Below are 15,408 nucleotides of genomic sequence, written 5' to 3' on the forward strand. Positions count from 1 at the left end.
AGTTTCTCACTATTATAAACAACGATGCAATGAACATCCTGTACACATGTGTTTTTTCTAAGGCGGAAGCCAAGCATTGGAGTTGATGTAAAATTTTTTGTCAAATTGCTACAACTTTAATAATTTTTTTTTAAATGCACATCCAAAATGGTTGGGGAAAAGCATCTAACTCCTTCCTGGCAGAGGTGAGTGGTGGGCACAGTCTTCAAGAATGAGTAGAAATCTGCCAAATGGACAAAGTGCTTATTCTGGGGTACTGCAGCAGAGGAGACAGAATTTTAGTGCTTTTTCAAATTCCAGGATTTAACACTGAAATTCCTAGAGCTGTACACAGGCCAGATTCTGCCCATCATATAGCCAAAGGCAGTTGAAGAAATCTGCCTCTTACTCCTGCGAGGCTGGATGAGGGTTCCCAGTGCAGGTATCAGGTTAGGACATCTCTACACCTCTCTTGTCAAAAAAAAAAAAAAAAAAAAGGAAAAGCAGCCTTACATTCACCTGAGAGGCTGCTTTTTCTTTCCTCTTCCAGAGCGGTGTTCTAAGGCACCAGAGGAAGTGTTGGCCAAACAGCTACCTGGTAGCCTAACGCCAGCTCAGAGGTGGAATTCCGGTCGCAGGGCCAATCCACTCCCCAGGCACAAACGGGTGAGAAGATGGAAGGCCACGGCTTTCCTATACCACCACCACCCCCACCCCCCCCCACCCCCACCCCCCCCCACCCCCCCGCTTCAACACACACAGAGCTTAGAGAGCAAGGGTCCGGCTCAGATCGGCTTCTATCCAGCGGGATGGCCCTAACGCATCCCCTCCCTTCTCGGAGCTGGGTTTTCCTCTGCTCTAGTTACCACGTGAGGCCCTTTGCACCAGCCCTGGTGGAGTGAGAAGCGGGTTTAGGAACCCAGTCGCTGAATTTAAGGGGAGGGGGGCTTCTCCGTACTTACGGGAGTACGGCCCCAGCTAGCTTGCGGGGCTACGCTTGAAAGGTTTTCTGGCGAGAAGGGGTGGAGTGACGCGTGGGCGTGGGACAGACCTGGGGGCCACCGGACCAGGGGGCCACCCTCCAGCCCTCCCCAGCTTCCTATCCCGAGCCCACCCCTTGTCCCCGTCTCGGGCCACACTCTCTGCACAACGCAGCTAGGTGGAGAGCGGGGGAGTTGAAAGCAGACAGACCCGGGAATGGGAGGAAAAGAGGGGATGCCAGGGACGCCCCGGGAGTGATGAGGGGAGAAGAGTGCAGGGGTCACCGAGAGAAGCGAGATCAGGAGGGAGACCAGTCAGTGGTGGCCCCACGGGGGTCTCGGGGCTCCTGGGTTCCCTAACCAAGCCCCCTCAGAGCCAACCCGGAGAAAACACAAACGCCCTGCCAGGCCAGCGCAGCTGCTGGACACGGCCCTCGGCGCCGCTCCAACCAGACCGCCACCGCTAAGCCCCTCCTTTCAAGAAACTCTGGGGCCGCCCCTGGAAGTGGCGGGGCGGAGGGACCCGAGGAGCGGCGCTTGGCGGCGATGGAGCCCAGCGGCCCGGGCACGGGGACCGGCGTGGAAGGCGCGGCGGGCGACCCGTACCAGCGACCAGCGCGGCGCACACAGTGGCTGCTGAGCGCCCTGGCGCACCACTACGGGCTGGACCGAGGCGTGGAGAACGAGATCGTGGTGCTGGCCACGGGCCTGGACCAGTATCTACAGGAGGTCTTCCACCACCTGGACTGCCGAGGCGCCGGCCGCCTGCCCCGCGCCGACTTCCGCGCGCTCTGCGCGGTGCTGGGGCTGCGCGCCGAGGAGGCTGCCGCCACCTGGGAGGCTGCCGGGGATACAGCCGCGGGAGACACGAACTCCGGGGATGTGATCGCTGGGGTGGCCACCGATGGGGACGCGGATGCGGAGGAGGAAGCGCGCCTGGCACTGCGCGCCGAGCCGCCTGAGCTCACCTTCCGCCAGTTCCACGCGCGCCTCTGCGGCTACTTTGGCACCCGCGCCGGGCCCCGTCTGCCCCGCGGCGCTCTCAGCGAGCACATCGAGACGCAGATCCGCCTGCGCCGTCCGCGCCGCCGCCGCCGAGCGCCCCATACGCCCGGCTCCGACGGCGGCCCGGACAGCGAACGCCTGGCGCGCTTGGAGGAAGAAAACAGCAGCCTGCGTGAGCTGGTGGAGGACCTGCGGGCCGCGCTGCAGAGCAGTGACGCGCGCTGCCTAGCACTGCAGGTGCACCTGGTCCCGGGGCGGAGGGTGACGACGGAATGGGGCGGGGGGTGGGGGGCATTTGACAGCGGGCTGGCTGCAGAGCCCCTGCTGTGCGGAGGAAGAGGACGGGGGGGGGGGGCGCCGCGGGGGCGGGTGAAGGGCAGCCCTCCCCACTTCAGCCTACTTGCATCCTGTCCCTAGCCACCCCATTCCACTCCAACACACTCTAGTCCCCTCCCCTACTCACATCACACATTCCAGCCCCCCAAAACTCCAGTCCCTCAGAGAAAACCATTCCGCCAACACACACACACAGCCCATCTCATCCTGCCTCTCTGACCCAGCCGTGGACCCTCGCAGGAAACCTGGTCAGTCTCACACACATACGCCTCCGGAGCTCTCCGCGGTGCCAGGATTCCAGGAGGCCTAGGAGATAAGGTGTGAGGAAGGCCTGTCCGCACCCTTAAGGAGCTAACGAGGTACACAGGCAGCTCGGTGCAGTCACTCAACGAACATTGGAGGGCCTCCCTCAGGGCCAGGCCTGGTGTCCCAATGCTAGATAGTGTCACTGTCGACCAGGCAGGTCTGGCCACTCAGCGCTGCGGGGGCCAGGCACTGAGAGAGGCATGGACCCAGCCCAGGCATCTGCAATTCAGTCAACAAGCACTTGAGCGTTGTGCCCAGCCGTGTGTCAAAGGCCATGGGGGGATGGGGGTCAGACGAGGACCAGACGGCCTCTGACCCAAGGGACCACAGGCCAGGAGGGAGCTGACGTTCTAGTAGCCCTGCCCGCTCCCCACACAGCCCGGGTTCACAGCCCTGAGGGGTAGAGAGAGGCCAGGGAGTGCGCAGGGGTGCAAGGCGCGGATTTCAGGGGCCACGGCCAGCGGACATCGGAGAAGCCAAGTCGGGGCGGGAAAGTACTGCCATTGTGTGGAGTAAGATCGTCCAGGATCATTAGTTCCCCAAGTATTTGCTGAGCACCTACTGTGTGCCAGGCCTGTTTTAGGCGCCGGATGCCCAGCAGTGAACACGACAGAAGAAAACCGCACCCTCAAGGAGGCGGCTGCCTAGCAGCAGACAGCGAGGAGTGCCGGGAACGCCCATAGAGGGCTCCCCAGTCTAGGGCGTGGAGGAGCACGAGGGAGCGGCGTGCCCTGAGGGCCGGAGGTGGACAGAGAAGAGTGCAGGCGTTTGGGACTCACTGGAACTGTGCAAACAACAGAATATGGGCTCTGTGCCTCACTGGCCCGCATCCATTAAAAGGGAGTGACATGAGCTCCCGCCTCGGTAGAGTTAGGGCGAGGGTTAAATGAGTTCAGGTGGGCCCAGGGCGGCGAGCACGAGCGCGAGAAACGTGCCGGGTTGCTTTGCTCACGCGCCCTGGGCCGGGTGGGGTCTGGCGCGAGGCGCTCACCGCCTGCCCTGCTGCCCTGTTCCGGCAGGTCGGCCTCTGGAAGAGCCAGGCGGGCGCCCAGGAGGCGGCGCACGGCGGGCCCGAGGCGGCGGCGGCGGCGCGGGAGCTGCGGCAGGCGCGGGGCGCGCTGACGGCAGCCGAGGCCCGCGCGGGGCGCCTGCGCCGGGGCCAGGCCGAGGTGCGGCGGCGCGCGGAGGAGGCCCGGCAGGCAGTGCTGCGCAGCCTGGCGCGCGTGCGCGAGCTCGAGGCGCTGGCGCGGCAGGTGCCCGGCCTGCAGCGCTGGGTGCGGCGGCTGGAGAGCGAGCTGCGGCGCTACAGGTGAGCCGGCGGCCCGGGTGCCCCAGATCAGCTCCCGTTCTCCTGAACCTCAGGTGCGCTTTCCTCCCCTCAACTCGTCCCCGTGTTGTTCACGTCTTCAGGTATTCGCCCACCCATCCATCCGTGGGCCTGTTTACCCATAAAGCCCCTCCGTTTGCCTATTCGCTGGGGGTAATACGATAGATTTGTTCTTATTTGTTCTTTGATCCGTGCAATAACAAAGATGATAACAGCTAACACTTACCGAGCACCTAAGGTGTGCCAGGCTCCGAGCTAAGCACTTAACCTGACTAAGCACTTAACCTCACTGAGTCCTCACAGCCACCAGACCTGTGAGGTAGGTACCGTTATGTCCCCATTCTCCAGGTGAGGAAACAGATGCACAGTGATCCCTTGTGCTAGCTCCACCAGGGTAGGAAGCTGGGCTCGGGACCAAGGTTCAAGTCCTGGCAGGGCCTGTGACAGATGTGTGACTTTGGGCAAGTCATGGCCCCCCTCAGAGTCCCTGTTTCCTCTTGGATGGAACAGAGCTTGGGGCCCCTGCCTGCCAGGGAGGCTGTGAAGAGGCAGTGAGGCTCTGCCTGGCTCACTTAGGTGCTCGGTAAACAGAGCTCCCTCCCTTTCAAACCACAAGGCACCCGGCCTGCCTGCCTTCCACATTTACTGAGCACCAGCTCTGCACAGGGACTATGCCAGCCACAGGGGGTGTCATTCTGAACAAGACATTCCGCAGTCCTCACCCTGAGCAGCACTCGTGAGTGCGTGAGGTCCCTACGTGAGCGTACGTGTGGCAACAGCTGGCTGCCTGCTGTCAGGGAGAGCAGGGCCCTCGGCGTGCCTGCTGCAGGCTCAGCCAGCGCCTGCACACCTGACCCGGGAGTGCAGTGCTGAGGGTGGGACGTTACCTGGCGAGATGGGCCAGGGAGGGGGAGGGGGGAGAGCGTGCTAGAAAACGGGAACAGTGTGGGCCAAGCGCAGAGGCAGGAGGGGCCTTGGCCCGGTCCAGCAGCTAAAACAGCAGCTGGAGGGGTAGAGCTGGAGAGGCAGGCCGAGGCCAGGCCAACCCCAATGGCTGTGACGAGGTCTTCGGCCTTTCCCCCGAGAGAGCATGAAGCCATGGGAAAGTTCTAGCAAGGGGGCGACAGGAACAGACTTGCACTGCAAAAAAATCACCCTGACTACAGCTGTGACAAAGAGATGGAAGGAGAGGGGAAGGGCAGAAGACAGTGGGAGCCGGGCAAGAGGCTGCCGTCCGACTTCAGCCCGAAAGGCAGGCGGTCTGGCCCAGACTGGTGGGCAGGGCAGCCAGAAGGGGTGGCTCTGAACCTAGTTCCTCATCCGGGGAACCATGTCCTTGACTTTTGAGGTGCTCCCAGCGGGGAGACGAGGACGCACCACGGTGGAGAGAGGAGGCCGGCTCTGGGCTAGCCTTCTGCAGCTCCAAATGTTTGGATAGTCACTTCCTGTTTGCATAGCTGATCGGCCAAAGAGCAGGGCCCATTGGCTCGAGGCCCGTATCCCGCCTTGGAACTTTCTCCAAGAGGAGAAATAAAGGGTCTCTTCTTTCTTTTGCTCTAAAGTAATTGTCACAGCATGATTGTAAAAATAACTCCAAACATTGGGATAGCTCTTTACAGGAGAAAAAGTGGATCCATACTCAACACAGTATTTAATCCTCACAAGGACTGTTCAAGGGAGAGGTTTTATCCCCATCTTACAGGTTGTGGGAAGTGAGGCTCCGAGAAGTTAAGTGACGTACCCAAGGCCACACGGCCAGAAAGTGGAAAAGGAAGGTCTGTCTGCCCCCACAGCCTGTGTTCTTTCTGTCTTTCCACTTTACCTTTTTTGTTGCTGACTCATGGTTACAAGATGGCTGCTGCACCTCCAGGCCTCATGTCTGCTGTCCAGGCATAAGAAGGACCAGTGATATTGGGGGTGGGAAGGATTTTCTTCTAGTGAGCTTTGCCATTCTATTCAGGGAGAGGCTCCCTCACCTTCTCCCGCCAGAACTTGTACCTCCATCAACTTGGCCAGAACTGCGTCACGTGGCTGCCCCTACCTGCAAGAGAGTCTGGTGATATTGATGCCCCAAACAAACCTGAGGCTCCCTTAGGAAGGAAAAAGGGAGCAGATATTGCAGAGGCTCCAAAGGAGATGCCCAGTGAATGAGGAAACCAAGGACCAGAGAGTGACCTTCACACGGTGATTAGGGGATGGTTGTCACTCGCTTCCCTGTCCCTAAACCTCACCCAGCCCCAGAAGCAAACCTCCTCTCCCCGTCTTCTGTAGGCAGAGCTTGCAGGTTTGTGGGCTGACTTGCCCCCAAAGCTCTCCCTCTTTGGAGAAAGGAAAGGGGAGGGGATAGGACAGTTGAGAACACTAGTCACATAGCCAAGCTTGATGGATGCAGAGCTCAGCTGAGCTTCCCAACCCTAAGTCAGACCTCCTTCCCCTTCTCTGCCACCTCCTCAAGGGCAATCTCAGCAACTCTCTTCCTCATTGCTCAGACTTCTAGTTAGTTCTTTCTCAAACCTGCACCTTCTTTTCCCTCCCACTCAGTCCTTTGCTGTGGGTTCTACCCAGTCCTTTCCCTGTTTCTCAGGCAAACCTCCTCCTGTCACGTCTCTTTGGGGGTGCTGTAACCCCGAGCTTGCCCAGCTCTTCCCGTCGTGATGATGAGTTCCCAGTGTGCTCTGTGGTTGCTGCCCGTGAGCCTAGCGTTAGCAGAAGCCAGGATCCTGGAGGGTCCCCCTGATCTCCAGGGTCATGGAGCTCGCCCTCTGCCTCAACCAGGGCCTGATTCTGGGCTGGTTTCTAAACGCGTTTCCTAGCTCAGTTTCTCACTACACAGGCGGGGAGAAGTTGAGCTCCGCTCCTTAGGATAACATCCCACGGTCAGTCAGCAGGGTTTTCCTCGCCTCTGTCTGCGGATGAGACGGCCCTGGATGGCCCCGGGCTTCCTGCACCGGCCTCCCTGTCTTCACTCAGCACGCAGGGTCTCCTGCCCCTTCCCCACTTGGGCCTCAGAACCCAAGTCCTGACCCCTCAGGGGCAATTCAGCTCCATCTCCTGTTCCCACACAAGCTGGGCATCTTACCTTTTTGTTTTTGACCTTGACTGGATTATTTTAAATGGTTATATTCTATCCAGCACTTCTGTGTGTTTGTACATAGAAAGAGAGCTTCCCATAGCACCTCAATCCACCATCCTGACCAGGAACCTAAGAGAACAGACAGTAAATATTTAAGCCATTGGAAACGCTCATGTATTCGTTCCACGTTTTCTAAGCACCTTCTATGGACAATGCCCTGTGCGGATACCTGGGCACACAGAACTGGTACAGGCATGCCCACTGCCCTCTGAGGGTCTCCTGGGCCCGAGTGGAACAGGCCATGAACACACATGTTGGGACACAAACATGCTTTGTGCAGAGGGGCCCCAAGAGAGCAACTGCTGCTTTCAGAACCATGGGAGTCCTGGATCAGATACAAGGATTCCACATGTCAACGTGACCTGCAGCCTCCTGGAGCTGGGCAAAGACCCTGGGCTCACCCAGCCAGCCCAGTCTGCGGAGGATTACCCGGTCTACCACAACCTCATCAGCTTCTGCTTCCCACGGCTGGTCTCCCGGGTCCACCTCATCCCAGATGGGAGACTCAACTCCTCCAAATCGCACAAGAGAGTCCCTCCTCCCGGCACATTTGTGAGCACAGTAACCCTGACAGATGATCCAGAGGGGAAGACGCAGATTACATTGCAATGATGCAAATAGTTTCATCTGGAATACTTGACGTCACGATTTATATAGTGTCATTTAACCTCTGCCCCCATCCATCTAGAGTGTTTCCCTGTCACTTCTCCCAAACTACACCCAAACCCTCTCCACCTTTCTCTCCTCTGTTTTCTCTTTCTTCCTATCAGCCAAGTCTCTCAGATGAGTGCCAGAAAGCCTGACTCAAACTGACTTGCTTAAAAAAGCTGGCTCTCAGTAAAGTTTAAGCATGTCCAGCTTCAGGCATGGCTGGATCCAGGTACTCAAAACAATGTCACCAGGATATGGAAGCTCTGCTTCACTCTCAGGCAAGTTCTCTCCCCTGGTAGCCTCTGGGGCACTTACATCTCGAAAGGTCACCTCTTGTCTGAGCTATCCCACTGGAGTGCCAGGCTGAGCCTCAACGGACAAACCTGGAAACATGTTCATCCCAGAACCCATCAGGGGGCCAGGATGATTAGATGCTCTGATTGACCAAACTTTTAGTCACTTACCCACCAAACATATACAAACCCACAGCCAACCCTGTCAAACTCTGAGACTGAGATCCTCCCAGGAGAATCACTGGAGCACGTATCCCAGGCGTGTTAAATAACACACACCCCTGCCTTTGCTCCTCTCGGGAAGCCACAGCCCAAATCCCCTTTCTTGTCTCGGGAACAGCCCACCTGTGGCAACTAACTGGAGAATCTCTGAGTGGAGGGCCCGGAAGGAAGCCTGCTTAAACGCAGGACAGGCTTGTCTCAGAGTCAGCTCTCCCAGGCTGCTGAATGCTTTGGGGTAGCTGGGGGCACTCTGCACCGTCACCAACCTCGCCTGTCTCAGTGCTTCAGGACCTGCTGGGAGGATGGGCCCAAAGGATCCGGATTACTGGCCTCCTGGCCCAGCCCGTGAGCCCTCCTAGGGAAGCACGATGTCTTGACGTTGTTTGGCCCAGCAGCAGGCCCAGGGCTCCCAGTAAGATGGTGAATGAACAAGTGAACGGACCAACAAGCATATGGATGGATGCAGCCTCAAAAACATCTTGGCAGAAAGGGCATGGGCGTGCGGGAGTCCAGCACCAGGCGAGCCCTGAGTGGTCCAATGGCCTGATCCTGCTTCGAGGGGAACCATCCTCCACCCGGTGACTAGATTCTCTTGAAGCCCCGTGTCTCAGCCATTTCTCTGCCCTGCCGCCCCTTGCTCTGCGCCACGGAGGAGAAGCTGGGCCTTTAAGACACCTGGGCAGCTGCCTGGGGCCAGCACTGCTGGGCAGGGGCTGGGCTCCAACGCCCAGAAGACAGAAAAGCTAGCTCAGCTGGAGCCGGAGGAGGGGCCGCCTCTGTGGCTTTGTGTCTTGTCTGGGAAGGATGAAAAGGCTGGGATGGATGGGGGGGAGGGAGGCGTAGGGCAGCTCACTGGGCCTGCCACCATGCTGAGGACACAAAGATGAGGCCTTGGAGGGCCACCTCTTTTCTTCCGCCCCAGTGCAGCAGCCCGGCCTGATGGGGGGTGGGCGCAGAGTCAGTGGTTCAGGAGGGAAGCAGACGGGCGGGGGCCGCCATCTGGAGCTGGGGGGCGGCTGGCTGCGGATTCCTTTATCCTTAGAAGTGAGCGTGTGGGTGGCCGCTAGTGGGAATTGAGGCCTTTGTCCAGGGGACAATACCCCGGGCTCACAAAGGGACACTGCTGGCCCAGCACCTGCTGCAGGCCCACCCGGGCCGTTGAGATGCAGAGGGGGGCTCGGTGGGTGGAGGGCCGAGCTCGGGAGGCCCGGCCCAACCTGGGCTTGAATCCCAGCTCTTCCAGATCTTTACGGTGGGACCTTGAGCGGGCCCCTCCCCCTGTGCCTCAGTTACCTCATCTGTGAAGTGGGGTGGAGCCCTGTTGCCCTGGACATGTGTGTTCAGTGATGTGGGGGCAGGGAGGTGCAGGCTGAGCAGGCAGCTCTGGGCTCTGACCTGCCTCAGTCATTTTTTTTTAAATAAATTTATTTATTTATTTACTGTTTCTGGCTGCGTTGGGTCTTCGTTGCTGCGTGCGGGCTTTCTCTAGTTGCGGCGAGCGGGGGCTACTCTTTGTTGCGGTGCACGGGCTTCTCATTGCGGTGGCTTCTCTTGTTGCGGAGCATGGGCTCTAGACGCACAGGCTTCAGTAGTTGTGGGACATGGGCTCAGTAGTTGTGGCTTGCGGGCTCTAGAGTGCAGGCTCAGTAGTTGTGGCGCACAGGCCCAGCCGCTCCACGGCATGTGGGATCTTCCCGGACCAGGGCTCAAACCCGTGTCCCCTGCGTTGGCAGGTGGATTCTTAACCACTGTGCCACCAGGGGAGCCCATGTCTCAGTCATTTTTGCTTCTGTGAGCCTCCTTTTCCTCATCTGTAAAATGAGGGTGACAAGAATAATAATGATTATTATATTCACCTCATAGGGAATTTGAAGATAAAATGCTAATATGTACAAAGCACCTAGAATAACGCTTAGCCTTGAGAAAACTCTCGACGAATGCTGGAGATTATTATTTTATTTATCCCTTATCACAGTACCCCCCATAAATAGTAATGGTAGTGGTCGTTGGTGTTGGTGATATGAACAGAGTCTGGCCCCAGAGAACCCTATGTGTGTGACGACCGCCACAAGGAGTGGACAGTGTCAGCTGAGTGTCAGGGTCCTACCGGAATTGCACAGTGTGGGCAAGCACAGGACCCTGACCCCAGCGTGAGTGACGATGGCTAGGGCATCTCTGGGGGGAATGCCATCATCTGAGCTGGGTGTTGAAGGATGAGTAGGAGTTTTCTGAGGTATCGCAGATTCAGGTTGCCATGAGTGCAAAGGCTTGGAGGTGTGAAGGCCTTGGTGCCTCTTGGCAACAGGAAGACATATTGTGGCTGGCGGGTTTGAGGTGGAAAGTGGCAGGAAAGGAAGCTGGAAGGGCAGGCGAGGATGGCGAAGGGCCCTGAGCACCAGGCTGAGGCACGAGGCCTTCACCCCAGAGAACGAGGGAGACAGAGAAGGGCTTGAAACAGAAGTGAAGTGATCACTTTGAGCTTCAGAGCAACGCTTCAGGCTGCCTGTGAAGGACAAATGGGCAGGAGGGAAGGTGAGAGGCAAGGAGGCTGGTGAGGAGACCATTTCTGGGTCCAGCGCCTGAGAAGGGACGGACCACCAGCCCCACACCTGGAGGCCTTACCTGGAGCTGGGCAGAGCCTCAACCTGCCATTCTCCATTCTAGGTCAGAGCCTTCCTCAAGGACAGCACCTTAGGATTTGCAGGGTGAAACAGGCATTAGAGCCACAGGCAGCAGCGAGGTTGACAAGGGGGACCTACCTCTGGGTGGAGGAGCCAGCAAGGGGTCACCCAGAGCCAGCCGTGGTGTCCTCACCTCGTGCTGGGTTGGGGAGAGCAAACACGAGTGGCTTTCACCCTAGCGTAACAGAGCACTCCGATGTGTTGTGGGCACGTTATGCGCTGCGGGCTGGATGGTGAGCCAGGACCTCAGGGGTCAGTGGGAGTGAGAACCGTGCCTCGAGAATCTTACCTGGTCACGTTCACAGTCACGGACCCCCAGGAGCCCAGTTCAGCAAAGGATCCCACTGCGTACAGGCTGAGGAGGGGGATGTCAGGTGACTGTGGTTCCTCCTGAGTCCTCAGGGTCCGGCCGGGACCGATGGGGGATTACCGGACCTTTTATCCCCCTGCTACGTCACCCTGAAATTGCAGCCAGAGTTTGCTAAGAAGCCACACCGCCTGGACCTAAACTCAAGTCCCACCTACAATTTCTCGCTGCATCCCCGACACCTCTAGCTCCACTGGCCACAGGTTACCCACTACGGCCAGTATGGCACGTGGGCGGTCACACCACACCTGCGTAAAGATGACCTTCCAGGGGCAGCTGGGAAGACATCTCTAGCGGTGGGTTCATCAGTTGGGGATGCCCTTCCGCCGAAAGTTACAGGAACTCACCTAACAGTGCTTGGAGCACACTGCGGTTTGGGTTTCATTGTCTGCTCCTGACCAGAAGCCCGGGGCGGGCTCTGTGATGAGTCTTTGAGATGTGCCTCAGACACGTGGCCTCCACATGCTATTAAAGGCAGAAAGCACAGGACATCTGTTCGTTTCTATCCAGAAAAGCAAGGCCCGCCCAGAAACCACAAGTGCGAGTCTGTGTGAGCTCAACAGCCAGGGCGGGGCCCCAGAGGGCAGCGGAGCCGGGGAATGAGTGCAGGCAGTGAGCGGGGAGGAGCCGGGGACCACCGATTGAGTTGTTCGATGGATAGAGTCCCTCCCTGAGGTGATCTGGCCAAGGTCACCCAGGCAGTCAGGGCATAGCCCAGGCTGGACTCAGTCCTCAGGGGCCCAAGAGTCCTGGGCTCTCGCGCTGCTTCCCTCGGGCTCGGGAACAGGCCTCGGCTCTGTGCCTTCGAGGTTAGTTGGGGATGCTCTGAGACCCTACGTTTGCGAGCCCTGCTTTCCCAGTTCCAAGCCAGGCGGGTGGCCTCAGGCACACAGACAGGTGACAAGAGGACCACGATATCGGTTTCCCAGGTCAGGGGCAGCCGCACAGGGCCCGGGGTGGTCTGAAGTGCTAGACCAGTCGGTCGCCTTTGGCCACTGCCTGCTTTATCCATCTTCTTTGGTGCCTTGACCCTTCTTGAGAGGCTCTGACTCTACCTGTTTTTGCCTCCATTTGCTCATCTGGAAAATGAGGTTAGTTTTAGTGCCTACATCATAAGCAAGACTTAAGTGAGATAACGTGTAAAAAGCACTTTGACTTGTGCCCGGCACACAGTAAGTAGTCCACCAATTTCATTGTCATCAGTTGGCGCTTACCTGCAGGGAGCAGACTTTAAATCCCGTGCCACCAGCACTGTCCATCCATCCCGAACCTCTGCTTGTCCCTGCTTGGTTTCACGCGCTCCGGCTCCACACGGGAGGGGACAGGCTGCAGTGACCCCAGATCCGTAACTTTCCAAATTCAGTGACCTGCATACTGCTTCCCTGCACCTGCAAATAACGTCTCAGGGAAGAACGCTGCCCAGCCCAGCCTGGGTGACAGGCCACGTCTAGGCCATCGCTGTGGCCAGGGCGCTAGGATACGCCAGCCAGCCAGAACTAGGACGCACGCTCAACCCTGTGGTCTGGGAGAGGTGGATGCTAGGTAGGGGGCGGGATAGTTCCTGAAAGCAAAGTGGGTGCTGTTATCAGGAGACAGGAGGAGGATGCCATGAGACAAAAGCAACAGACTCCACCTCGTGACCTTCCTCTTAGAAGTGAGAATCCAAGGCGAGTGAAGGCGGCAGCGTGGCACCAAGCAAAGGGAAGATGAAAAAGGGGATGATTGGGCCTGCGAGCCCAGGATTAGCACCAATCCCTCTACTGGGGTAACCCAATAGCTCCAAGAAAATCCTTAGATTAACTCTTGATTATCCTGACATGGGTCACGCCCATCCCTGAACCAATCAGTGGTACCAGGGATGCTGGAATATGCTGCCTGGCTAAGTTGGCGGGGTGTCATGTGACTACTCTGGACCAATCACTGCCACTCTGGTTCACAGGACCTGGGTCTCACGGATGGATTGAAGGGGAGGTGGCTTCTGCAAAGAACAGCAGTCTCTCTCGACTGGGAGCTCCTGTGGGCAGCAATGGCACCCAATGCCCCTCCTTTCTGCCCCTGCGGCCATTGCTGGGCAGAGGGCCTGGCCCAGAAAGGCAGGTGTTTCCTCCTGACCGGGCAGGTGCACGGACCATGGGAAACGCCTGAGGCTCCCATCACCTGCCCTGAATCCTCCTGAGAGGACAGGGGTGACTTAGAGAAGGCTGGAGCCACCGACATCAGAGACCCTGAAGCGGGGAGGGGACAGAGATTCTCTGTGGGGTCTCTTCACAATTTTCTGTCAGAATTAACCACTGACTGTTCTTTATCCAACCACATTTTGTCACATGCCCAGAGTGCCGTGCTGCCCTGGGTCCAAGGGAAACAGCCATGAACGAGGCAAGGTCCCTGCCCTCATGGGGCTGACGTCCTGGGGGGAGACCGCTGACCAATAGGTGACAGTACACGGGTTGAATAAGGGGAGGGCACGGTGGAGGTGGCTGCTTTGCTACAGTGTGTTAGTGGCAGTGTATTAGTCAGCTCGGGCTGCGTGACAAATACCACGGTCTGGGCGGCATCAACCACAGATGGGCACCGTCTCGCAGTTCTGGAGGCCGGAAGTCCAAGATCAAGGTGTGGGCAGCAGTGGTTTCCCCTGAGGCCTCTCTCCTTGGCCTGGAGACGGCCGTCTCTTCCCTGCGTCCTCACACAGTCATTCCTCCGTGCACGTCTGTGTCCTAACCTCCTCTTGTTACAAGGAGACCAGTCACATTGGATGAGGGCCAACCTAGGACCTCATTTTTACTTAATCACCTCTTTAAAGGCCCCGTCTCCAAATACAGTAATACAGTCACATCCTGAGATACCTGGGCTGAGGGCCTCCTTGCCATGACCGTGGCCCTGAGAGATGGGGCCCCCACTCTGGCCCCAGCTTCCTCCACTCTGCCCGCTGTGCACCCCTCCAGCCATGTTGACCTCTCTGCTCCTTGAACCCCAAACCCCTCCCTGGTCCACTTCAGGCACAGGGTTCCCCGACTGCTCCCAAGCAGCTTCTGACTAATTCGCATCCACCCAGCTCTCTTGGCTACATCCCATGACATCTTCAGAGGCCGCGGCCCGGCCAGCCTGCTTCCCTGTCATCTCTCACAGCCTCTGGCCTTATTTTTGTTGTGACTTCACCGGGGTCCATGTCGCCCAGGGGAAGGGAGGCTCCAGGAGGTCGGGCCATTCTGGTAAGTACAGTGTCTCCGGCACACAGTTCATCTGTGGGATGAACTGCAGAGCCAGATTAGCAGCTCGGACTGTGGGGGGCCTGCTCAGACACCCCCTTGCACCCACCCCCCAGTAGAGGCGGTGCCCCGCATTCAGGTAGGGACCAGAAACGAGGAACAGTCAGAAAGGCTTCCCAGGCCCCGAGGCCTGTCTGCACACTCCCCTCTTCAGGATTTATTTTCGGCTCTTCCTCCAAGGCCCCCCCTCAAGCTCTTCTTCCTACTGTTGTTCTTTTGTTTTCACACACCCGTCTCTGTTTCCTGCGAGCCTTCACTCAGGAAACGCCACACAGCAAAGGCAGCCGGTGTGCGAGCCTCCAGGACTCTGGCTGCCTGGCGACCCCACTCCTGGCCAGCCCTGGCCAGGCCCTGCATGTCCTGTCTGCCCTGCAGCTTCCCAAAGCTCGGGGGCTACTGGGTGTCAGAGGATTGAATGCAGAGAGGGAAGCAAATGAGAGTAACATCTTCTATCCATTTCAGAAAAGGCTGAATGCAGGGGTGTGATGCTTTCTGGCTGGGTCACCTTGCTGAGTTACTTGGTTCCAGCCCAAGTCATTCAAGCACTAACCTACGGTTGCCTTGAGGCATTTTACATATGAATTAAAGTCTTTAACCAGTTGACTCCGAGTAAGCGAGATGATCCTGGTTAATCTGGGTGAGTCCCATTTAATCACTTGCTAGACCTTAAAGCAAGGCTGAGGGCTTCCCTGAAACCAAGAGGTTCCGCCTGTGGACACAGTTTCTGCTGTGCCCAAGGGTCTAGGCCGCCTGTGCGCTCCCCTGCCTCTGGATTTCAGACTCACTGAGCACAGAGGCCACTTCCTGGTTACAAAGCTCTTGAGACAGCACTGTAGCTATAGACGTGAATGTAGATGGGCAT

The 15,408-nt window shown here is 58.0% G+C and overlaps 2 protein-coding genes across 3 annotated transcripts in view; one reads left to right on the plus strand and one right to left on the minus strand.

Annotated features, from left to right (window-relative positions):
* The window catches only part of CFAP92 (cilia and flagella associated protein 92 (putative)), a 219,265-nt gene that overhangs the window by 168,210 nt on the left and 35,647 nt on the right, over nucleotides 1–15,408 (minus strand). Inside the window, exons 4-9 of the mRNA XM_067755778.1 lie at nucleotides 12,495–12,668; nucleotides 11,628–11,745; nucleotides 11,203–11,372; nucleotides 10,855–10,922; nucleotides 7,013–10,043; nucleotides 5,756–5,974 (exon numbers count right to left, since the gene is read on the minus strand). The gene's annotated coding sequence lies outside the window, so the exon portion shown is untranslated. The remainder of the gene's footprint in view (nucleotides 1–5,755; nucleotides 5,975–7,012; nucleotides 10,044–10,854; nucleotides 10,923–11,202; nucleotides 11,373–11,627; nucleotides 11,746–12,494; nucleotides 12,669–15,408) is intronic.
* Nucleotides 1,220–15,408, plus strand: part of EFCC1 (EF-hand and coiled-coil domain containing 1) — a 33,332-nt gene continuing 19,143 nt past the window's right edge. Inside the window, exons 1-2 of one of the 2 annotated variants that reach the window (XM_067755625.1) lie at nucleotides 1,220–2,201; nucleotides 3,626–3,915. In XM_067755625.1, coding sequence (XP_067611726.1) covers nucleotides 1,506–2,201; nucleotides 3,626–3,915 — 986 coding nt within the window. In that variant the 5' untranslated portion in view covers nucleotides 1,220–1,505. The remainder of the gene's footprint in view (nucleotides 2,202–3,625; nucleotides 3,916–15,408) is intronic. The other variant, XM_067755626.1, reaches the window with a different exon arrangement.

This window comes from Pseudorca crassidens, chromosome 10 (assembly GCF_039906515.1).
Source record: "Pseudorca crassidens isolate mPseCra1 chromosome 10, mPseCra1.hap1, whole genome shotgun sequence".
Taxonomy (NCBI): domain Eukaryota; kingdom Metazoa; phylum Chordata; class Mammalia; order Artiodactyla; family Delphinidae; genus Pseudorca; species Pseudorca crassidens.